This window comes from Drosophila biarmipes, chromosome X, assembly GCF_025231255.1.
Source record: "Drosophila biarmipes strain raj3 chromosome X, RU_DBia_V1.1, whole genome shotgun sequence".
Classification (NCBI taxonomy): Eukaryota; Metazoa; Arthropoda; class Insecta; order Diptera; family Drosophilidae; genus Drosophila; species Drosophila biarmipes.
In genome coordinates this window covers 23820588-23844938 of record NC_066611.1, presented here as the reverse complement: position 1 = coordinate 23844938, position 24351 = coordinate 23820588, and the positions used below count along the sequence as shown (strand labels likewise).

At 47.7% G+C, this 24351-nt stretch overlaps 3 protein-coding genes across 8 annotated transcripts; all 3 read right to left on the bottom strand.

The window, feature by feature from the left end:
• LOC108027608 (DNA replication ATP-dependent helicase/nuclease DNA2) lies at positions 1-3853 on the bottom strand. Its single transcript, XM_017099129.3, has 3 exons — positions 3243-3853; positions 2147-3184; positions 1-2089 (listed from the first exon to the last, which is right to left on the bottom strand). The coding sequence occupies exons 1-3, from the start codon at positions 3786-3788 to the stop codon at positions 371-373; spliced, it is 3303 nt and encodes a 1100-aa protein (XP_016954618.1). The 5' UTR covers positions 3789-3853; the 3' UTR covers positions 1-370.
• Positions 3854-4215: 362 nt separating this feature from the next.
• LOC108027522 (transcription factor 15) lies at positions 4216-5063 on the bottom strand. The gene is made up of 3 exons (XM_017098965.3): positions 4827-5063; positions 4623-4753; positions 4216-4563 (listed from the first exon to the last, which is right to left on the bottom strand). Exons 1-3 carry the CDS (start codon positions 5045-5047, stop codon positions 4469-4471), a joined length of 447 nt encoding a protein of 148 aa, XP_016954454.1. The 5' UTR covers positions 5048-5063; the 3' UTR covers positions 4216-4468.
• Positions 5064-6173: 1110 nt separating this feature from the next.
• Positions 6174-23401, bottom strand: LOC108027577 (uncharacterized). 6 transcript variants are annotated; one of them, XM_017099085.3, is made up of 7 exons: positions 23244-23401; positions 20562-20769; positions 13775-13882; positions 8305-8666; positions 7674-7809; positions 7373-7597; positions 6174-7246 (listed from the first exon to the last, which is right to left on the bottom strand). In XM_017099085.3, the coding sequence occupies exons 2-7, from the start codon at positions 20700-20702 to the stop codon at positions 7181-7183; spliced, it is 1038 nt and encodes a 345-aa protein (XP_016954574.1). In that variant the 5' UTR covers positions 20703-20769; positions 23244-23401; the 3' UTR covers positions 6174-7180. The 6 variants fall into 6 exon arrangements, with proteins under 6 accessions (XP_016954574.1, XP_016954575.1, XP_016954577.1 ...); XM_017099086.3 differs by having other exon boundaries at positions 7674-7794; XM_017099088.3 differs by lacking the exons at positions 6174-7246; positions 7373-7597; positions 7674-7809; positions 8305-8666 and adding exons at positions 10067-10544; positions 10928-11249.
• Positions 23402-24351: the final 950 nt, after the last annotated feature.

The following is a 24351-nucleotide window of genomic DNA, read 5'->3' as shown; positions in this document are numbered from 1 at the left end:
TAGGGGCCCTTCAAGGAAAATAGTTTATTAAGCTGTTTTGGGGATTAAAGGATTACTTCAAACCTTGGACCAGGGAAATCCCTGATAATGCAATGTAATCACAATATTTTAGGGGATATTATTGGGAATTCTTTAAGCCTTTGAAATTAGTTTCTTACATTTTGCTCATTGATTGTCATGTTCATTCGAATTTTAAAGGTTTTCCCCCACTAAGGATGCTCGAAATTATAGTATCAAAGGGCCTTAAGATTAGGTATCGTTTAAAACAATCAATTTATCCAGCCAATTCAACAATCAAAAAACAAAGTAATAATATTTCCCAAGGGTGGCTCACCACCAAACAACAAAGGCATGCATGCATAACAATTACCTAGGTCTCCATCAGGGCGGCCAGGTCGCCTTGGATTCCCTGCCAGGTGAACTCCATGCGCCCCTCCTCCAACTTGAGACGACATCTGTCCGGGATGTGCTTGAAGAGTCGCCGGAAGGGGCCGTACTGCTCGAGGCACTGGACATCCCCCAGCAGGATGAGCTTGTTCTTGGCGCGGGTTATGGCCACTGTCAGGCGGCGCTGATCCTCGAGGATCTCCGCCTCCCGCGAGCGTTCCATGTCAGCGGACTCGCCGCCTGTCTTGGAACAGCTGTATATGATCAGGTTCTTATCCCTGCCCTGGAACTGGTCCACAGTGTTGCACTCCAGGTCGGGGTCCAGTTTGGAGACCAGCTTCTTGAGCAGCTCCACCTGCGCTCGGTACGGAGCAATCACGCCAATCCTGGAGGCCTCGAAGCCGGATTTCAATAGTTGCCTCAGCAAGTGCATCACGACGGCCGCTTCGCAGTAATTGGTGTACTTGGATACTCTCCTTTTGGCCGTGTGCTTGCGTTCCTCGTCTTTGTCTTCGCCGAAGCTTTGCTCGATGGAGGAGCAGGTCTCCCCCAGTCGCTGGGATGCCTGCACGAACTCCTGGCAGCGGTCGGTGCAATTGCCAGTATCTATCAGGGTGACAGCCTGCTCCAGATGGGTTAGCAAGGCACGCTGCACCCACCGGGGAGCTTGGCTGCATAAATCCACCTGGAATCTGGCGTCGGAAACCTCCTCGGAGGCGCACTTTAGGGCTCCGCCGTAGGTAAGCTCATTGGCCAGCCGGGAGATGGTCTTGTTCATGCGGTACTGCAGACTGAGCACAGCGGTCGCCCGTTCGGAGTCCAATCTCTGGAACAAAGTCTCATCCGCTCCCCGCAGACGGGCCTCCTTCGACCTGACAATCGGTGGCAGCTGCTCCGGATCGCCCACGAGGACGAACTTGCTGCAGTGAATCAATGGACGCAGTACAGTGGGCTGCAACACCTGCGTAGCTTCGTCTACAATGCAGTAGTCGAACTGGCGACGCTGGAAGAGTGGGTGTCCGGCTCCCAGGCAGGTCACCCCCACAATGGAGGGCTGCTCCAGCGCCTTTTCCAGTTCCTCCACCGTTTTGCAGTCCTTCGTAAGCCTGTCCTCGCTTATCTCCTCCAGCTGGCTGTGAATTCTAGAGCCGGAGCCCAATCTCATCAGGGGCAGATCAAAGGGCAGCAAGCGCAGCAGAAGATTGTCCACGGCCGAGTGAGTTTGCGCTGTGATGAGGACACTCTTGCCGAGCAGATGAAGCAACCTGACCAGGGAAACCAACGTCTGCGTTTTTCCAGTGCCCGGCAAACCCTTGATCAAGAGGTGACTGCTGGTGGTCAAAGCGCGCAGAGCAGCGGTCTTTTGCACCTTGTTCAAGTGCAGCAGCATGGGAGCTCCTTTGGTGAGGATGATCTTGGGCAGAACCTTGTGCTGCTCCGGCTGCTTCTTGGCCACTATAATGTCCCTCAGCTCCTGGAAGCGCTCGCCGTCGGAGAGCAACAGCCCAAGATTGGTGAAATTGAAAGTGGCAAAGCTCTGTGACTCGTGCTTGTCCATGATGAAGGTTTCCTGCCCGTAAAGCTGGCTTAGATCTCGCTCGAGGCGGAGGTCCAAGCGACGAGCCTCCAGGGATACAATATAACCAGAGGCAATGGCCAGGCGCCCACTGGAGCTGATCACCACATATTCGCCCACGTCAAACTGCAAGAAAGATTCGAGATTAGAACACTGTCTGTGGGGGGATTGGGACTAAAATACCCCACTGAGGCTGAGATCTCGGCTGGCGTCGGCCTCTTCATCGAGCTCCAGGCTCTGACGATAGCGTCCCTCTTCAAAAATAACCTTCTGGGCCTTCACTAGCCTCAGCTGGCACACGGCTCTGCCCTGCTGTTGCCTCCTAACCGGATCCTCCGTCCAAAAGGATCGCGAGTGCGAGGACAGACGATTGTGCTGCTCCTCGAGGGCAAGCAAGCCGCACCAGTGCTGCACATAGGCGTGATCCGGCTCTTTGAGGTGCCCCAGAAGCTGTGGCATGAGTTTTTTGAGCGGATGTGAGTCGCTGAGTTCCAGGCTTGGATCTCTCTGGGCAAAGCTGGAGCAGATGGTGTTGTAGGCGCAGTTGCCGCAGGCGCTGTGATGGTAAACAGGTTCGGGTAGCTGCAGAGGCTCCAGGGGATCGTCCTTGCCTGCTGGGATGACTACTTCCCGCGTCAGCCAGTGGGCCAACTCATTCCGGAGCATTACAAGGTCCCGCTGCTCGTTCCTCCCGCTAGGAACCTCGCGCAGAAGGCCCTCCTTGAGGTAGAGGAGCAGCCCCGACTGGGTGTCCCTGCCCTGGGCAGAGTGCATCAGCTGGTAGAGCAGCAGCTGCCCCTTGTGCTCCATGGAAAAGCTGGCCCGGCCGGTCTTCAGTTCCAGCGGTATGATTTCCTCCTTGCGCAGGTGATTCCTCACCTTCACGGAGACATCCACCTTGCCCTTGAGCCCCAACTGGGGCACCCAGAGGTTCTCCTCTATGTCGCGGATCTCGTGGATGCGACCGCGATAGACATCAGGCAGCAGGACATCCGGCTTTTCACCCTTTACATATTGCGCCACAAAGCTGACAATGGGATCGATGAACTTCAGCAGCTGCGCCTCCATTTCCGCCTGGCTGAGATTGCTGGCGTAGAGGAGATGGGCCAAGGCAGAGCTGGCCAGCATCTCCTGGAGGGCAGATAGGATGTGTTCCTTCTTGGAGAGCTTCTGGCGGAGAACCTTTTGCAGCAACTCGTGCACCAGGGTGCCAATGACCATCTGCAAAGGGGATGATACGGGGATTAGATGGGTTCTGTGGATCCGGAGGAGTACCCACTATGGAGCTGCCAGAGTCCAGCCCGCGGAAGCGCTCCTGCAGAACGGACTTGCGCTTGCAGAAGAGGGAGCCGGTGACTGTGGTGCCGGAAATGAGGAAATCCGGCTGTGAGACGCAGTAGCCCTGCTCCTTGTCGACCACATGGCACCCGGCGGATGGATCCCACCGGCCCATCAGGGAGACGGTGTCCCCGGCCTGCAGGGCCATGTGGCTCCAGGGTGCGTGCAGTTGGCACACAGCCGTTTCCGGATCCCCGCCAGAAATCCTCTTCACGTGGATTTGCAGCCCCTGCTTCTTGGGCAGCTGCTCCACCTGCACCACCTCGCACCGCTGCCAGTGGCCCAGATCCAGTCTGTGGTTGCTTATGGAGTCCACAGCCCCAGCCACCGCCAAGTCGAAGTCGTCATCGTCGCCCCAATCGATGTTCTCCAGTTCGTCGGCCCCAAAGTCCAGTTGCTCCTTGAATTTCTTCACAGGATTGGCGGCCGGCCCGTCGGCAGTGGCATTTTCTGTTTTGCTGGGCGTCAGCACACGTTTCGTGGCCATCGCGGGGGCTTTACTTCTTTAATGAGTTTTAAGTTAAGTATTTACTTTTTCAGTTGCGCTTCCAAATATTTTGGCGCAATTAGAGTGGCCGTTTCTTTGTTGAGCAAAGTGCCCAAGAGCTATTGTGGGCCAAGTCATCAGCTATTTAAGAGCTATTTGTTCAGTTCTGGCTTCTAGGCGGGACTTTTTAAAATGTTAAATGTATATTATTTCCTTGCTGGTTATTTAACCTACTTGTTCTTTCATTAAAGCATATTAAGTTCTGATTCTGTAAAATGTTTACTTCGGTTTTGTAAGTATTTTATTCGCATTGCAGAACACTCAGCGTTTTTTAGTTGCGAAAAACAGCCGAGCAGAGGGCGAGACTTCGACGGCAATCGAAACATTTGCTTGCTTTGTTTTCCCCCTTAAATATCTGAGTAAAGACTTGTGTGCCCTTAATTTGTTCTTTATTCTGTTTATATTTTAATTTCAATAAATATGAAGAGATCGAAATGACAAAGGTGTACTAAAAGCAGTTCACTCCTCGCAAGCAGTTCAGTTCTCCTTCCAGACGGTTGCCATAGATGGCGCTGCTTTGGGCGCTCAATTCAAAGGTGGTTTTCGAAAGAAGAACTTAAATGCAATAGATACGACGAAAAATGTACGACTACGAATAAATATGCCCGAAATCGAAAACTTCATTTGGTTTTTAGGCAGAAGGTGCATATGCTGATCCGTCTGGTCATCCCCTCATTCGCGTACTTGCGTAGCAAACACGGCTGGCATTCCGTTCCTTTCGAAGTTAATTTTATAATTTAGATGAACATTTTTAAGTGGATAGCTGTTTCAAACCTGTTTCTAGGGTGCTACTCAGATGCGTTATGTAGCTGCTGGCCAGGCGAATGATTTCTATTTTCGACAGCTTGCGATTCATGGGTTCCGTGGGTATTAGGTTCCGCAGGGCCTCGTAGGCGGAATTTACACTGGTTTTGCAAAATTGATAAGATACAATTATTATAAACAGTGGGTTGAATGTTTGGTTTCTTGTGGACGCACTTGAATGTCCTGTAGCGCTCCCTAGCGTTGATCTTCTGGCGCGGCGGCCGCCTCCTGCTCCCCTGGCTACCGGGGCAGCCCTGGGTCCCCGGGGTTTCCAGGCCCATCTGTGAGTCCTCGGAGTCGGCGGCTGCGCCACTGCAGCCGCTCCCGGTGGCACTGCCACTGCTATTGCTGTCCTGGGCGAACACCGCCATCAAGTAGGAGGACGAGACCGCCATGCGGTGACCGCGGCGATGGGCGGCTGGCGAGCGACTGAACGGATTCTCTGGCCGGTTCCCGACTATATCCACTTCTCCACAAGGAACAGGCCCCCACCCACATATTTGTGCTCGCACGCTCGCTTCTGTTCTGCTAAATGAATTAAGTCATCGGCTAGTGACGACAAATTGTGCGTGAAGATGGGAAACAATAACGAGCGCGCTTCCTCCGCTAAATGTGTGCACTTGTCAAAACAAGCGGGGCTCGCCGACTGCTCAGTGCCCGGCACTTGTGCGCCACTAATTGGGCATCAAGTGGCCGGCGATCCAAGGATAAGTAGCCCATATCCATCTCCACTTGTCCATCGGCGATTTGTTTGCTTTTGTGTGGAGCTGCGGAAAGCGGAAGTGGCACTTTAGACCCTGACCTTCCCTCTGCCCTCCCTGTTTTCGGTTTTTCTGGACCGCACACATGCCACGCATGCGCACCAGTAAGTCAGTCAGTCAGTCAGTCAGTCAGTCAGTCAGTCAGTCAGTCATTTAGTCCCTCAGCCATTCATTCAGGCGAGCCACGCAATGTTTTGAGATGGATAATCCAGATATTTATAAACCAGATTCCAGAGGGTGGCAGCCGAGCAGCCAAGCAGCTCACTGCGAAATTGTGCAAATACTGCAAGTGCTTTTTAATTGCCCGAAAACATTTCTCACAATGGTTATTGTGCTGGCATATTTTGTGGTAGCTGGATTTGCGAATATAAAATGCGATTGGCTTGCTGATGAGTAATTTTCCATATTAGCCATTTTTAGAGCGCATGAAACGCACTTTATTGAAGCGTGTGCGTAATTAGTTTATAAAATATACCCATTACCCATTACACTGGTCAAAAAAACATATGAACTCCTGTAGTTGCATAATCAATACACATATTTTCGCTTTGAATTTAATACTACGCGGTTGAACTTTTCAAATTACCATATTATAACTTATAAATTACCAACTTATAACAGTATTCCTCGTTTTTTAATATTAGGCTTACAAAACAGAGGCGTAAATTAAAGATTTTTCTTTCGATTCGCAGGTTTTTTCGCATTTTGTAACCTGTGCAGAGTTCAAGCCCACCCAGCCCCAGAAAAAACGCCGAGCAGCTCGTACTTGAAATCATTTCACTTTATTTTATACACATTTTTCGAAAGATTCACTTAGCTAGGCTAGAAAAAATCGTAGTGAGAAAACACAATTCGCTTAGGAGTACGGGGGTTACAAACAAATCCAGGGACACAGGGGTCGAACAAGAACGGATCTATATAACATATAATGGGCGTATCGAATCGCTGCATATGGGTGTGTGTGTTGAGTATGCTTCAGTGAGTGTGCGCGTCGTGTGTACGGGTGTTTCTGGTTCTGCGACCAACAACAGCAATCAAAAACCTTTCTTCTAGTAGAAACTTGACGGGTCCTTCGTCGTGCTCTCATCAACTCTTCTTCTTCTTCTTCATCTCTTCGCTTCGTTTTCGTTTAAAATAATTAAAAATAATAGTAAATAAAACACCACAGTCATGATTTTTTAATAGAACACAAAATATACACAAAAAGGAGGAAGCGGCTAGCAAAAGATCAGAAGTGGTGAGGAAAGTTGCAAATAGCAAATATTTACAAAAGCCAGTGGGAGTGGGGAGAAGATATAAGGCGTAGCTCTAGGACGGGAATATCTGTTTCGGGCGCTTCTTCTCTACCTAGGCGTATTAATGTCGCTTTCGCACTTTCGTTTTGATTTTGTTTTATTGATACATATAAATAAAATTCTTGTTTGTATTTTTTCAATTTTGCTTAGTTTTATGATTTTTTGTGTTTAGTTAATCGAACTAACTCCGTTTTTGTTATAAAAAAAATTGGCTAAAAGTTTAAAAAAATATGGAAGTGGCCGGGAAATTTCTTTGATCGAATGATGCACAACAAAGTTGTCTCCGTGTGAGTGAGTGGGCGTGTGTGTGGGTGTGAGGGGCGGGAGGAGTTTCTTGGGGCGGGGAGACAGAGGGAGATAGAGACAGACGTTCCGGGGGGAGCGAGAGAGGGTGATCTGCTGCATTTGACTCTGTACAGGTTGGTGACTTGACTAATTCGGGCGAGGGCGTGGCCGGAGCTGACCCCTGACCTTAGATCAGCGCCGTTATCAGCTTGGCCTTGAAGTTCACGAACTTCTCGCTGGTGGCCGCGACGCGCTGCAAGGAGAAGGGGATGGCATATAAGTAACCATGTAGTGAAAAAGTATTAGAAAGCATTACGTTTAAGTCGAAAACCCTTTTCTTGTGACCTAATCGATCATAAAAAGCTATTCGCACACTCACCAGTATCAAGTCCTGGACCAGGTTGGCCAGTCCGCGGTTGGCCAGCACCACGAGGCGCGTGACCGGGCCGGGAATGCCCTCGGTGTAGCCGTCGGCGTTGCGGGTGCTGTCGCCATCCGCGTCCCCGTCGCCGCCCAAGCTGCCGCCGCTACTGCTGCCGGCGCCGCCGCCCACCGAGTTGGCCGCCTCGTCGCCCTGCTGGGTCTGAACGCTGCCCGAGAAGAGCTGGTGTTGCGAGAGGGGTGGAATATCCCAATAAGACACCTCTGGATGGGTCGCTAAATATGCAGGAGGTACTCACCCTCACCACGTCCAGCAGGAAGTTGCCGGAGCCTCCGGCTCCCAGAGCATTGCCGCTGGGCGAGCCACCTGCTCCGCCGCTTGAGCCACCGGCCAGACCTGCACCGCCGAAGCTGAGGAACCTTTTGAACAGATTGCTATTGGTCATTATCCATTCGAAATCATATGGTTGACGAATATAGATTTGTTGTTGATTTCGATTCATGTGTTGTTGATTTGTTGTTGAATTTGATTGTTGAGGTGAGGACATTCCATTCCCATTGGGTAGTTGTTGGGTGAATTCCAAATGTTGAATTTTGATTTATATGTTTCGAATATTTTTTGCATTAGTTAGTGGTTGAGGTGGGGTATCCATTCCAATTGGGTAATGGTCGAGTGAGTTTCAAATGTTGTTGAATTTTATTTTTTAGTTTTGATATTATACAATCGTATATTGGTTGGTTGTGGGGCGTATTCATGTGTTGTTGATTTTTTATAAAATAGGGATTTATAGTTTTTTTGATTTGATATTGATTTTTTATTTGTTGTTGAATTGTTTTAGGGGTGAAAAGGAAAGTAAGGCGTGCGATTAGTTGTGTTTTGTGTTATTAAAGTGTTTGGCAACGATATGGTAAAGGGGAACCCTCACTTACCTCTTGTTGCGATCGTCCAGGTCGGCAGTCTCCTCCGCGGAGTCAAGGGTCAGCTCATCGATCGCCGGCGACTTGGACTCGGACAGCTGCAGATCGTTGGTGCTCAAGGCCTTGTCATTCACACCGGCCGAGGTCGAGACACTGGGCAGTTCATTGTTGAAGCTCAGCTGGATGGGCTCGTTGGACTTCAGGGGAATGGGCGCCTGGGCGATCGGCGAGGAGGCGGAAGACGGGGACAGGGATTGGGCGGCCACGGCGGCGGCGGCGGCTTCCGCCTCCTTTACCTGACGGGCCACTCGGATCGTCTCCTCCAGTTGCTTGTTGATGGCCGATAAGTCGATCTGGGTATCGGTGGCTCCATTCTTTTGGGGTTTTTCGGGTTTTGGTCATAGGTGTGTTTATATTTTTGGTGGGGCATTTGTTGCATTATTTTTTATTGTGGGTGTTGGTTTAGAAATTTTAAATTTTTTGTAGCGTTGATTATGTGCGTGTGGTGGGGAGGGGTGAGTGGAGGGAGAGGGTTCAAGGGTGGGTGGGTGAAAAGCCCAAGGTCGAGGGTTTGAGGGATAGGCAAAGCGTAGGATTCGGCGACGTGTTATGTGTGTGTTTAACAGTGTTTCGTGTGTATTTCGTGTCGTTTTGGTTTTTATTTTTTCCAGTGTGTTCGGGTATGGTGAGTTCAACACAAGTGAGGTTATGTCATCGTTTGTGAGGTTAGGGTGAATGTGGGGTTAGGTGGAGACAGAGTGGTTAGATGGTTTTTGTTGATCATTTGCACAGGCGATTTTCGTTGTCGATTGTTGTGTCGAAATCGATCGATTGATTGATGGCAGTTATCGAATACGTGCACAAATGCGTTCGATGTATTTGTGTATACATTTGCGGTTGTCAGTTATCGTTATCGTTATCGGTTATCAGTTATCAGTTATCGGTTATCAGTTTTCGGTGGAGCATTGTTCGTATTTTTTGATTGATTTGATTTGATTGTTTTGGTGGTGAGTTATTTGCATTGCACAAATCGAATCGGGTTTTAATGGAACATGAAAATAAAGAGAAAAAGATACAAAAATAAGCAAAAGAGAAAAACAAAAGGAGCGAGACAGCACAGATAGAGAGAGATAGGTAAAGATAAACGGAGAGGAGCGCTTAGTCTAGAAATCCACATTATCAGACATCGACTATCGTTTACGCTTCCTTGGGTATACTTTTCAAGCGTTCTTAATTATTTTCTTTATTTGCGGAAAGGTGGCAAGCGAATCTCTGTAAGTCCCTGTCAACTCTTTTGTTTTTGTTTCTTTATTCTGCGGCGGGCGAAAATACGAAGACGGCGAAAATGAGTGCGGAAATGAGTACACTGAGTATCGAAAATTAATTCTGGGGATGAGAGCAGAGATAGTTTCGGGATGAAATGCACTCGTGAGTGTGGTGAGTGTACGAGTGCAGTCGTGAGGAAAAAACACCCAACCAACCCACAATTCACCATCGTTTCGAGAGCGACAAAAATGAGCTTAATGGGATTTGTACACGCTTTTTTCGAATCTGTCTGGGCACCAAAAGTGTGTATGAATATTTTTGGAGATTTTTGAAAATCTCTAGGTACATCACAACTCTTTTTTGAAGTGTCCAAAAGCAGGCAGGAAAATATTAAATGTGATATATACAGAAATTAACAATATGTTGCCTACTCTTAGACACCATCCACAAAGCTTTGAAATCTCTAAAAATGTGATGTTTCTGGCTTGAGCAAAAAGTCACAGGAGAATACAAATTATTTCGGTATATTTGGAAATGTATTAAAAATGGCTTACACAACTAGTACAATATAAATGTAATATATATTAATTTATTTTGTAAAAAACACCTACTAACCTATGTGGAATGAGCGTGCGCATGAGGGAGCAGGAACGAAATAAGAAGAAAATAAGGTAAAAAGTGGAGAGAAACAAGATTAAGGGAAACATTTTAGGAGAAGATGACAGTCAGAAAGAGAGAGATAGATAGTGAGAGACAGAAAGGGACAGGGAGAGTGGAAAACAAAAAACAGAGACAGAGAGAGAGAGAGAGAGAGAAGGCTGGTGAGTGCGTATGTGTGCTGAAAACCAGTGTGCTAAAGGTAATTTCAAAACAATCAAGTGTTGGTTAACAATGCCAATTCAATGAGAACTTCACTTTCATTTTATTATACTCCTTTAACGTTTATATCAATTTCTGTAGAGGGTGGTTTGGTGGTTGTTGTTGTGCTGCGCGGGAAAATTTGTAAGGGAAAGAGAAACCAATTTTAAAAGCCAATTCAATAGTACTGCTTGTCAGAGCTTTATAATATCAAAACCAAAGAGACATCTTGAATCATTTATAATCAAATGGTGTATACCACTTAAATATAAAAAATCCGTAATTGATGCGGGTGCCAAAGAAATCACAAGATGAAAACATCATTTAAGTGTCTAAAAGTGTCTAACAGTAAGTGTCATTAAAGTGTCTAACAGTATGCAACGAAAACAGAACGTTGTGGTGGAGTTCGGAGCTCAGAATATTTAGTAGCATACTTTTAGACACCCGTCAATGATTCCAGTGACACTTTTGGTTTGAGTTTTTCACAGTTGTTGTAGCAAATGAAACGCACTTTAGTTGGATTCGGTGGTTGAGGTGCTGGTAGTGGTGGTGGTGCTGCTGCTGCTTTTCTCCGCATCGATCTCGTTGTCATCATCTGGCTCGAAGGTGGGCAGTTCGATGGTCACCCGGGTGCCACTGTCACCCCCGGAGGTGGAGGTGGTGCTGGTGGAGCTGCTGCTCTTGGAGCTCTCATCGTCGTCATCATCGAAATCCGCATCGAAACTGGTCCTGGCCGCATTCGCACTGTTGCCCTGGATGGCGGTACGCAGCACCGTGGGTCCCAAGGTTCTCAGGAGCTTCGAGATAATGCGGTTCGCCTGGTCGTCGATTTGCTACAACAACCACGTGGTGCGTATACGAATTTAGGTACGGTGGTGCAGGTGCATAGGGTTTTGAGAGGGTTTGAGTGGAGGGTAGGGGAGATTAGTTAACTTCAGTGGCTCAGTTTTGGTTACATACAATGCGGATGGTGCTTGGGGGCTTGGTCAAGGGTTTTTGGACGGAGCATGGAACTTAAGGCTTACTGGGAAAATCAACAATTTACATGGGGCTGATTTTAGAATACATGTGCGAAGCGGTTCAGAGGGTGAAAACTACGGCATATATGAGAGTGGAGTGAGGGGCGTGGTTCCGGAGCGACTTAAGGTGGTTGTAAGGTGGTTTCTTAAAGAAAAATGTTCAAATACCAAGAACTATGTAGAATTTGAAAACCAATCTTAATTTCTTAGAAAATTCTTTCGAAAATATTAATTTTGAAGCCACTTGACCCACAACTTTTGAACCGATTCCAGAGTTTCCTCTCCATTTGCTATATAATGAGCCACAATCTCTGTTCGAAATCGAAAATGCTTTTTCTAAATGACGTTACTGATGCTCTCTTGCTTCTCATCTTCATCCTTATGTGATTGTTGTTGTTCTGGTGGTTGTTGTTCTTGTTGTGGTTGTTGTTGTGATGGTGGTTGTTGCTTTCAAATCCTTGTTTGCCTTTTAAACTCTGCCCTTTTTGCTAAGTGCTCAATCAAAGACGGGCAATAATTTCGTAATGTTGTTGTTGTCAATTGTTGTGGCCTTTGTTGTTGTGGTTGTTGTTGTTAGATTATCTCTGGTTGTAATAAAATAATTGGTAGAATTTAATAAACGGTTTATATCGGCTATTATGGTTAGCAATTGTGGTTCTTCGATGCTGTTGTTGGTGGGGAACAGAATGTTGGTGGTGGTGGTGGTGGTGGGTTCAATTATTGGTGGGGTGCTAGAAGTGGTAGTAGTGGTGGTGGTGGTTGTTGCAGGCAAAGTTGTCGTTATCGTTGTTGCTGGAGATGGAGTTGGATTTGGAGTTGGACTTGGACTTGGACTTGGAGCTGGACCCGAGGTTGTCGCCGGCTCCAAGAAGCGCGGCAACAGCTGGACCAGCTCCTCCACTGGCGTGCTAGTGGTGCTACTAGTGGTGCTGCTAGTGGTTGTTGTTGGATTACTGGGACTGGTGGTGGTTGTTGTACTTGTTGTTGGGGATGAAGATGCCTGATTGTTAGAGCTTTCGTCACCTTTCGTTCCGGTGCCAGTTTGTGGCGCAAACGTGGGCAGATCGATCTTCACCCGCCGGCTTTCCTCCACTTCGTTGGCCCCCTGGCTCGGTAGTTCCGGCAATGGTGGTGCACTGGCACTCCTCGTCGCCGGACTGCTGGATGGCGCCGAGCTGTCATCGTCATCATCGAAGTCCGCATCGAAGTCGGCATCGAAATCGGAGGCGGGCGTTGTACTGCCACCGCCTGCTGCACCACCCGCACCACCGCGGTTTCCGGACAATATGCTATTCAGGAGACCCGGACCGGCCACCCGAATCACCTGGGCTATAATTCGATTGACTATCGAGTCGATTTCCTAGATCGAGAGATCAGCGAAAGGTCAGCAGAAAATATGTGGCTTTGTACTGGGTAAGTGAGATTCTTTGGTGGTTCTGGTTGTTTTTTGGTGGTGCTTTCCACATGAGATGCAGTAGATGCAGTAGCTGACTGTTGTTGGTTGGTCGATTGTTGACTGTTCTGATGATCTTGGCCAATTGTTGGGATGATGATTATATCTGTTTGCAGGCTGAAAACTTAATTGTGGGTGTTGTCTACTTGTGTCTGTGTTCGTGTCTGTTCATGTGTCTTTGCGGGTGGTTCAACCTCTGCTACTGGGTGGAGGTGGTGGTGCTGGCATGCTGAGTTCGGGGGTGGTTTGGTTGGGTGCTGGGTGGAGTGCTCGTTTGCTAAGCCTAAAGAAAAACATGCAACAGTTGGAGGTACGCATTTCCAGAGGAGAGAGGAGGGGACCAAGCCAATATTTGTATCGGGATAAAGCCTTAGGCTACGATTTTCTTATTGTTTTCTCGTCAGCGCTCCTTTGCAAAATCGGCATCGGGCTGGAACTGGGTTAGGTCCTCGGGCAGTTGGTCATAGTCCTTGGAGCCCTGCTCCTTGTCCTCCCCTGCGCCAGCGTCGTCCTCTTTGGCTGGCTGGCGGGGATGCAGACCCCGGTCGAAGGCCGGGTTGAGGATCGTGCCCAGAACCACGGGCCCCACGCGTTGCAACACATTATTCACTAGGCGATTGATCTGCACATTGATCTCCTATGTGAGGAAAACATGTCGCGTGGCGCCAAGTTCAATACACTTTCGTATAGACAGGGGTATATGGTTTTCTTTTCTTATCTTTTTTCATTCTGGGTTCCTAGGAGCCCGGGCTAAAAGTGTCTGAGTGGATTGGTATAGTTGGCTCTACAAATGGGATTGGCTGACGATTCAGAGGGACAGAGGGGCTTCGGGGCGGCTTATGGTTCATGGTACATACAGGTCTATGATCTATAAGAGGGTGCTTACCTTGGTGATGTCGGGGAACAGTTCGCGCAGCAGTCCAATCGTCCGCTTGTTGCGATCGGCTATCAATGTTTCTTGGTCTTTGGCGCCCAATGTCAAGACATCGATTTCCTGTAAAAGGGGATGGAAGGAACGAGTTTTAGCTCCAAGAAACGGCTAAGATACATTTACGATAGCAAGTTTATTTGTTTTTCTTACAATAATTAAAAAAATATATGTATACTTGGAATGCTCATATTTTATTAAAACCTCATGCTTTTATGCATTAATTACTAGTTTGGGGAAGTTCGGCCAATTTACATAGATAGTGAGTGACACCCACATAAATAAACAAATCGTTCATAAGCCTGTTTACCTGTTTAAAGAATCTTCAGACTCATTTAATATTTATAAACAATACAAAGAATTGGATGACTGGCAGAAAAGAGCTGCAGACAAAGCCTTTCCCCGCGACCTTAGCCATTTGAAGCCCAGTTGACTTTCAGGTTGGCAGAGACTGGTTTTAAGTGTGAATTACTTTTTCTGCGGTCGGGATAAGCAATAATACCTATATAATTTCGTACATCTGTTGCATAACCTGGCAGTGAAACAGCGGAGAAGACGAGGCGGCCGCAGCTTCAGCAGATGCCAGACGAAGAAAACAAAAGGCCCCAAAGTGCCCGCAAATTGACAAAACTTTCACTTCAGACAATGAGTTGCTGGTGGTTGCCCCCCGACCCCATTCGGGGCGCCCCTGTCATTGGTGCAATCAAGTCGACAGTGTAAATTGTAATTTTTCTGGGGCTACAGGAGATCTTCTATCGCCGCAGCACCACATCGAGTGGCCCTGTTTTAGTTGAGTTTCCTTGGGCCAAGTGGGCGGTGTGGTGCTTCAGTTTAGTGGGTGGCGGTGCTGCTGCTCTTCGACCCCCTAACTCAAAAATATAGAAAAACCAAGAGTCAGGGGGCCCAGAAAGCCAAATGACTTGGCAAAAAGTTGTTAACGTTAATGGGCAATTGCCAACTGTGCAACAACAACAGCAATAAGCTGTCTAAGCCAAGAAAATATTGCACAATAAATTTTCAAATTGCATTAAAATTGCATTTTGTGGGCGGTGGATGAATGGCTGAACGGGCCGCCAAGGAGGCAGCTAACTTTTGGACAATCAACAGCACGAGTCACTAAGCAGCAAAAAAGCAAGGGCGGAGGCAAAGGCGACTTCTTAGTTGCAACAATTGTCAAGGTGCCACCAGGTGCAAGGGATTCCAAGCAGCTCAAAAGCAGCACAATCTAATAATATAGCATCAACACTTTAACAATTGGAAAAGTTTCTTCCGCTGCTCTACAGTGAACAAAAAAACAAAATAAAAAGGTTGTGCTGGGCAGCCATTTCAATATCGGACAATGAAGTCGAAGTTTTAATACTCTTAATGGACCAAGAGATAAAGACAGTGGGCAAAGTATTGGATTTTTATAGAGGAAAGGAATAATATCTAAGAACTAAATTATTTATTTTTTTAAGGTTTTTACTGCTGAACGGCTTTAAAATCACTTATAAAAGTGCCTAACGGTATGCAGTAAAATCATGATTTTTAAAATATATTGTTGCCTACTTTTAGGCCGTGTATCCCAGAAAATTATATATTATATCCCAATTACCAATTATTTACCAAACACTATTAAACCATCTGTTTGACTAATATTTATAAATATTCAATGACTATACATATCCCCCATATATCATCGCCGACAATACCTGCGGTTAATGAGGCAATTGTCTATATTCTACCATTGTTTTTACCTGCCCATTATTCCAATTGTTAATGGCTTTCGCATGTGTCCACCTCTGTTGGCCTCTCGCCGAAGCACATCTTGGCCAGTTAATGAGACTATGCACTTGGAATTTTGCAGGGTATTCCCATAAAACTGTCACGTTTTCAGCCAGCTAACTTTCGGAATGCTACTTAAAGGCGAAAGAGATCCCCAGGCCGTGGATATAGCCATATATATGGATATAGTTATTTCTCGGGGGCTGGATGTTGCTGCTGTTGCAGTGTTTAATTGACTCAAAAGTCAGTGCGGAAGTTGACTTTTACACGCGGGCGGAAGTCAGCAGCGGCGACGATGATTATGACGGCCATGATAACGATGATGAGGAGCATAAAATAAACTTTTGCTAGTTTGGCCAACAAACTGTTGCCAACTCCGTGTCTCCCTTTCGCCCCGTCCCGTTCTCCCCCGCAGTGTATATTCATCATCATATTTTAAGCTGTCTGTCAGTGTCAGTTTAGTGCGACAATTGTTTGGATATTGCCCGGGGAAGGAGCCTTTGCAGGGGCCAGGGGGCCAGAAACTACTTAAGGCAGAAGTTACGTTTTTATGGGACATCTTAATGAATTTCAAATGAGTTCAAGCCCAGGAGCCGCCTCGTGGCAAACGTCATTAAAGCGAATGCTGTGAATTTTAAGCAGTCTGCAGTATGTTGGTAATTTCGTTTTCAGTTTCAGTTTCGGCTCATGCCAAGGCGGAAGACACCGCTTATACAGAACCGAATCAATCGAATCGAATCGAATGGAAGCCAGAAAAATAGTCAGAAAGAAAACAATTGATGGGAGCGCCGTTGAATGTATAAATTGCCTTGACCTTAACCAACTTAAGGCGACTCTCGACTCGATAAAATGCCACAAATTACTGCCAAAGTCAAGCTCTCGTAGAAAGAGATATAAACGAGTGTAAAAGCCCCCGGCCAAGAAACTAGATTCGATAAGTCACAGGCTGTGCATAAATTAACAAAGCAAACTGGTATATTTTATTTTATGTTTGTGGATATTTTATTCAGACTTAAATGCTGGTTAAAGAGCTTTAGTGCTGGTCTGTGGCACTGTCTGTCTAATATAAGTATGCAGATAGCCGTTCCAAATATACATTCGTGTGGCATTATTCATCGTAATATCTTGTTAGGGATCATATCTTGTTCGCCTATTTTGAATGCTTTTTATAGAGCGCTTGGGCTGCGCCACAGCCGCAACATTCCACGAAAACAAATTGAAATTCCGATTTAATTGCAAACGCGACCTCAACGACAGTGCGTGTCATGACCGCAGTGCCAGTGGATAGGCTTCTAAATCCACACAGACACACCGGGCCACGCCCATTGCTAATCCAGGGGAGGGGCGGTCGGCGAAGCCTTTTAGCCACTTGTCAGTTGGCCCGCCAAGGGGCCTTGTTCGGCGGCTAATAAATACGCGACACAATTAAATTAAATTGAAAAACGGGCGAAACTGGAATTCGAAAACGAATAAATCAAGTGAGCCACAAGACATTGGCTGGTGGCCGGGTTAATTATTCCCAAGCACTGGCTAATCGCCCAAGCCAACAAGCCTGTCTGTGGAGCTATTTTTCGCATTTGGGACTCCCTGCTGTATAAATTGTCCATGCCTTCCCTCCGCCCGACATGGCAGACAAGGCAAGCGCGTCTCGGTGCCACTTAGCCAAATGCAGCTACCAACAAATTGCAGCCACAGCCACTACGGCGAGCTGCGATTGACGTTTTCTCGTCGCACAACACGGCGTATGCGTGATGTGTGTGCAGGAGCGCGAAGAGAGGAAGTTGTTCGGCCCAGTGGCGCAGTGGGGCAGGGGCTGCCAGAAGGGGCGGGCAGGAGCCACTGGTTACGCAAGCGGAAAGTCTATCACTGGGTGAGCGTCTGCTCTTGGCAGGGAATCAGGCAAAGTTTACTCGGGGTGGGTGCAAGGCAAAAGTAACACACAGTCCATAGAGAGACACATAGCATTGGGTAAATAATTAAGAAAAATATAACAAAAATAAGGAAGAAGCAAACAATAAATGCAGAAAAATGGAAGGGAACAACTTTTAAATCAAGTCAAACCGTATTATTATAGGAGTTACCTATTTACCTATTTTCAAACATTAAACTGCTTATTGAGTCAAGTATGGCCCCTTATTTAGTCCATGATCGGGGAGCCCTGGACTCTATGGAGAGGGGAGCTGCCTGGCAGTCCCTAGCGCTCGGCTTCCCCCAAATGTGTTTGTTATACCAAGAGGCAGGCGAGCCGAAGTGCGAGCAAGTGACAACAATGGAGACATCATTGCAGTTGACATCGCACCGCATCGAGAAAATGGTCCGCAGCTCCGCCTGTCTATATATTTTTGCCCGATTTTCCCCGAATTCCCCTGCTTCTGGGCAGCCAGTTCAATCGCCATTGTCATCGTCTCGTTAAGTGATTTATGGCGCAAGGCATGTCAACACGCCGAGATGAGCATCGGCTCGCACTGTGAGTGAACTATATATATGCACAGTAATACACAAATCGACTTCATTAACGTATCAGCGTTTTGTGGGCTAAGTTTTGACCCAGTTTTCGCTCTTAGCCGCAGAGCCAAATTGGGCAACAACAATGCTCACCGTTTTGTGTAACATTTGCTTTTGGGCTGGAATTTTTTCGGTTTATTTGCTGGCTTTTTTGGCTCTTTTGCAGATGTTCAGAGATGTTATAGTGCCGGCGTGGGTGCAGGCATTTAAAATATATTATGTCTGCATGATATCACTGGGTTGCCCAACGCTCTGTGGCAAGCTGCAGTTTTGGTGGCCCCAGATTAAATCATGTTGGGCTTTCAACATATCATAAACCATTTTACAGCACATCTTGAGAGGGTTGCATTGTTACTTCAGTCTTGAAAGCCATGTGAGCTAAGCTTCGAAAATGGTCAACTTCTTTTCAGTTAAAATGGACAGAAGTAAGTTAGTTCCTAACGAAAAAATCTATCTCCCTCTTGTTTATCAAAAAAGTTCAGTTACTTAAACCACTTTTTGTATCAGCGTATGTATTTGGCATTTAAAAAAACGTAAAAATAAGCAGTTTACTGGGTTCATTTGTGACAGTTAGTAGACCCAAAAAACTTCCTATGGGCAAAAATACGCGATACATTTTCGTATTTCACACGGATTTGAGAGATAATTGCCTGCCAGCTTTGATTGACAAACATAACGACGCTGATTTGTATAATATTTGCACGGAGCCTCCACAGCTGCGCGGAGGCTCGGAGATTTGTGCAAATTGTTGCACAAAGTGAAAGCCATGAAACGACATAAAACAATGCTGAAAACTGGCCGGCTGCCTGGCCGAATAGTTTTGGCCAGCAAATCAGCCGGGGCGAGGGCAGGCGCTCGAACGGGGTGCTAATTGCCGGCACAGTGATACAATGATCCCGCCGATGATCGAATGCGAATGGGGACTGGGGGAACTGTCTCGCCCGGCAATTAAGTAATAAAATAACAGAGCTGCAGTTGGCTTACTCAACTCTGGTCGGGAGTCCGGTTTTTCGGCCGGGCCAACACCCAGCCGAGCACAGCCAAGGAAACAGGTACCAAGTGTGCCAGCTTCTTTGGAACTGGTCTGCTGGTCTGCTGGACTGCTGCTCTGCTCTCCACGAGATCGCCGCTCGGATCAGGTTGGACGGGCCCAGAGACCCCGAGACCCGGATTGGCCAAAAAATGAAACGAAAACGCAAGCTGCGGCCGAAAAGTAAAAGGAAGTTTTCGCCGACTGGCCAACATGTTTGGCCGCTTGCTTCCCCTTCCGAAAAGCCAGGCCAACGCAGTCCAAGTGCAAATTTGCCAAGCAAATATGGTCGAAAGGGCAACCGAGGCGGCAGCACGCGCTACTCCGCGCCACCTGAGTGCCAGCGAAGGTAGCTGCAGGAGTTCCACTGACTCGGGCACTTGGCCAGCCAGTTAGGCCCCAGTTTGTGGCCCTAAATTGTTTTTGCAGCCAGCTGCCCGCTTTACAGATCCTAGCCCAGGCGAATTTCACGTTTAATACTGATGGGGTGGTAAGCAGCCTTTCGGTTTGGAAGTCTGGGACCAGCCTGAGGGGAAAAGCCTACGAAAGCTTCGGACAATATTTGATCTACACACTCGCTTGTGTGACTTTGGGCTGTTTTATCGTTTTCTCGATACAGTCAGCCAAGCAAATATTTGCCCTCCACTAGGCTTCTTTGTACAACTCGATAGGTCTCCTGGGATTCTATTATTTTAGCAGTGCCAATAACTAGGTAAACAGTGGCGATGGAACGCAGGAAGGTGGCTTGGGGGGATTATGCTGCCCCCAAAATTAGAGGCTTACTCAAGAAGTATCACCTCCACGCTAATTCTCAAATTGAACTCAAGTGAGGTTCAGTGATGTATTTTAGGTTGGCTGGGATAGCCCCGAATGTTCCTAGGATGCAGCGCAATAAAAGTTGCTAAATTTAAACGGTTGATGGAATAGAATTAAATATTCTCATTAGCGGATGTTATAATAACATAATATGATGGGAAGGTACAAACATAGTGGGTATATTTTAAGGGAATTTTTGTATAAAATGGAGTCAAGATGGTTATGTATTATATTATTTATATTAGAAGATATTATATATTTCAGCCCCCTGATATACTTCTTACGTTAAGTGAAAACGAACTCTTTATGCACTTTTGGAACTATCACCTTTTCCTTATATAGTATAAGATGATCTTTAAATACATTTTGGGCAACAAATTATCTTAACTTCATCTTAGGTAACTTTTCCAAAAATTTAAGACCACCTTAGGTTATTTCATCTGAAATACATAATTCGGTCCTCAATCATAATCATAGGTATAGGGAATTCACATATCTATCTGCATTCATCCTTGCGAAACCCATCCCCGAACACTCCACGTAGATCTCCCAATGTTGGGAGCCTACTATCCCAAGTTTAGATCAAATCGAGCGTCGTTTGACCTTTTTTCCAGCGTTCTGGGCACTCACCTTGCCGTTGGCCAGCGGGATCTGCAGGACGTCGAGCTCCTGGCTGCCGGCGGGCTGCGGCAGCGGCACGGCGCTGATCAGGCAGGCGGCGCTGCCGAGGACGAGGATCGCCAGGAGGTGCTGACTGCTGGGCTGCCGCATGCTGTCTCTGTCGCGCGCGCGTGGGGTGTGTGAGAGCGGGAGGTGGGCGCGTGTGTGGGCGGGAGCGCTGGAACGAGAGGGCAGGCAATTAGTGGTGGTGCGGGGGCGAGTCGGCGGGCGGTGACCTTGTGTCGCGAGGAGAGTGAACACCGAGGACCGACGGAATGAAAGCCAAGACTAAAGCCGAATAAAATCGTCTTGTTTGATTTCCAGTCTGTGGGTTGTTCGCTTCTCCGGCCCAAGGTCTCGGGGCGATGCGGATGCTAACGACGACTGTCAACAGCGATGGCCAGTGGCCAGTGGCCAGTGGCCAGCTGAGGCGGCGCTTTGGTCAAGTTTAAACATTGGACATTTCTTGGGCAACTCGGCGTATGAGTTATGCCAGCAGTGTGCAACGGCGGGCTTATAAATCACAACAAAAATTATGTAATTTTCGTTTTTCTTTTCACTCAAACATTTGGCCAGCAGCGCTGTGTGTGTGCTGGCTGTTTTTAATCTTTGTGCAATTTCTATGGGCAAAGCTTTTCAAAGCTGGGCTTTTGTTGAAAGAAATTGAATGAGGCCCCGGGGCAGGAGAGAGGCGGGCAGGTGCGAAAGCCAGGCCTGATCCGTAATTACACACAAAAATGTGAGAAAATGCAGCAAAACGAGCAAAAACAAAAACAAAGCTCTAATTGAAGAAAGGAGAGGGGTGTCATTTCTTTGGTCAACAACTAGGCAACATTGTGAGTCATCCCGAATTTAATGGCAGACACTAAGTACTTAGTAAGGGAAACCGCAAATTAGAATCGCTGATTGCCTTATTAGACTTCGGCACGAAAGCGAGTTGACATTGCGGGCTCAAAGGTGAAGGCTCTGGCAGTTGTCATCATAAATGTGGTTAAAAACCTAAGCGCTTACTATAGTTTATGAAACGTTTTTAGTCATACCTAACTTATTTTAGGGAAAGATTCTAGCCACTTTTTCATTTGCACTACAATAAAAAATAAACCCGTTTAGTTTTTGACTTTTTCAGCCTAATCAACACCCTGCTTTAAGACAATTTATTGCTGTTTTTTGATATTTTGAACCAAAATAAATTTCACTTTTGTGAAATTGTTTGTGAAATACATACCCTATCTAGCAACCCTAATTGATAAACTGAAAACTTCTCCAACTCTCATTTAAGGAGCTTGCCCGTTTTGGGAAATACCGAATAAATTGGGGGAAACTGCGAGCGCCGAAGCCCAAGTCATCTCCAGCCGCGGCAGGCAAGAAGTGAACTTGAAAGCGTACTTTGGGCCGCTTTGTTTTGGCCGCCTCTGCCGCTTTGTTTTGCTGTCAATCGGCCATCAGTCAGGCAATTTGGCAGCACGGGGGCCGCGAAAGGGGGCTGCGCAGCGGAAGTGCCCCTCGGGCGGGCGTGCAGTGCTGACGGTCAGGTCTGCGTCTTAACTTGGCCCGAAGACTGCGGCCGTCGAAGTAGGGCGCAAGCGCCAGGCCCAAAGCCCGGAGCCGAAGGCCCGAGCACAACAGAGAGGCGAAAGAGAAAGAGCGGTGCCGGCAGCCACAGAGCCAGGCGTTATGTCATCGTCTCCGGCCTGGCTTTTACTTTCAGGCCCTCTCTTTCGGCACGATCCACTGGCTTCTAACAATTGCCGAAAAGCGATCAGTGATCAGCAACGTGACTCGACATCCACCGCTCGGGCCCGGGCCTTGTTGGAGTTTGCATACGGAACTGGGCTTTTACGCGACTCGCGGGCCATTGCACAAACATCATAAGACTCGTGAAAACAAAATCGCATCTGGCATTGAGTGCAGGCCGCGCCGCGGACATGTCGCAATTAAAAGGCGAAGCCCCGAAGCAGCGGCGGGATCAGGGCTCGAACGCCATTTGGGCCCGGTGACTGGCTGTTTCCCCTTCCCGAAGCAGGGCCGCAGTAGTGCACTTCCTGGGGCCAACTCTGCAGGCTCGGGGAGGCCTTCATCGATTCCCTGGTGGCTCTGCACAGAGCCCCGAGCCATCTCAGCTCTTCTAAGAACATGAGCTGTCTTGCGGATGCTTAGAAAGCACTGAGTAGCTCTGGACTGTTTCAGGCTTCTTGGCCACCGCCTGATCTGCGCGCCGCTCCCCCGTCTTCGAGCCGATTTCAGCACTGCACGCGAAACCCCCCGAAACGCAACTTGGAAATTGGCAATCAAAAACGTTTTTGCGTTAACCAACTCGCATTATTGGGCAATCGAACAAGGTAAATGAATGCAGCAGCGAGAAGTGGGACGAAACCGAAGTAGTCCAGCACACGCGTTTTTCGACGTTGTTGTGTTTTGTGATAACTCTGGAATTTTCTCCGGAGTTGGGAGTTTCTCGTCGGGTTTCCCCGTTTTGTTCACAAGCCAGAAATTCTCGAAAATTGCGTTGAGCACAGCAAAAAAAATGTAGAAAAAAATGTGAGTGGGTGTTTCGGTGTTGGCTTCATTCCGATCTTTCGGTTTTCTGGATCCTCGCGATAGCGATAGCGTTTGGCATTTTGGCACATCACAGGGTTGTCTCAAGATACGTACGCGTTTTGGCCAAGAGTGGGCGGCCGAAAAAAAAAGTATCTCTGCTGGGTCGAAAGAAACAGCAACCGTGGATCGGTGGATCGTGGACTGTGGATCGGTGGATCGGTGGATCGGTGGCGACTGCGACTGCTGCTCTCTGTGGTCCGGGCTGTTGGGCCTGCAATTGATTACTAACGTGATTTTATCACACACAAGCGACTAAAGCTCGAGACAAAGCGCGCGGCGCGCACCGGCAGCGCGGCGGCAGAGCGTCGGCAGCGGCGCCGTGCCGCCCCGCGCCGCCGGGCCGCTCGAGTTCCGCTCGAAACGAAAACGAAAGTGAGCGCAGAGTCAAGCTTGAGTCGCTCGGGAGCTTGACCAGGCTTTTGAGTGGCTGCAGCGGAGTTTCTTTTCGGTTTCTTTGGGTTTTGCGATTTTTACGAGCCGACACTCTCCCGCCCGTGCTTCTATTTTTCTTGTATTTTTGTATTTTTCCCACTTTTTCGACAACACGATTACGCGAAAGGTTTCCGCCTCGTGACTGCCAGCTTCGGTTTGTCAGTTTGTCAATCTCCGTCAGCTGGCTCAGTTTGTCAGTGGGCCGTGGCCAGGATTAGAGCCAGTTTTACTTTGCATCTACGCTTTTCCTTTTCCTTCCCTCTCCCCCGGGCCGGGGGCTTACACAACCTCCTGCAGCTGCGCATCTCGAAGATGCATTTGCTGCGACCGCCTCCCTGCGATGCCCATTTATCGGGGGCCATTCGCAATCGAGCGATTCGATTCCGTTTGATTGCATCCCCATCCCCATCCCCATCCCCATTGCCATTCCGCATTCCCAAAGTTGGCCAGAAAGCAAATAAAGCCGCGGTCTCTTGGGCCCATGGGGGAAGTTTATGAAAATTACCACGGAGTCGTGGGGCTAATGGAAGTCACGACATCCCGCGGTTCCGAATATATTGGGTTTTTATTTCGACTTGCTTGAAAGCTGCAAGTTCTTGACACTTTGCTGGACCGAGGGAAATGACGAAGAATAAAAAATACTTCAGAAAATGATATAAAAGAAGTTTAATGTTAGTCCAAGGTACTGAAATCTTTCAAATAGCATTTATTTGTTTTTCTCCGAAGCCTA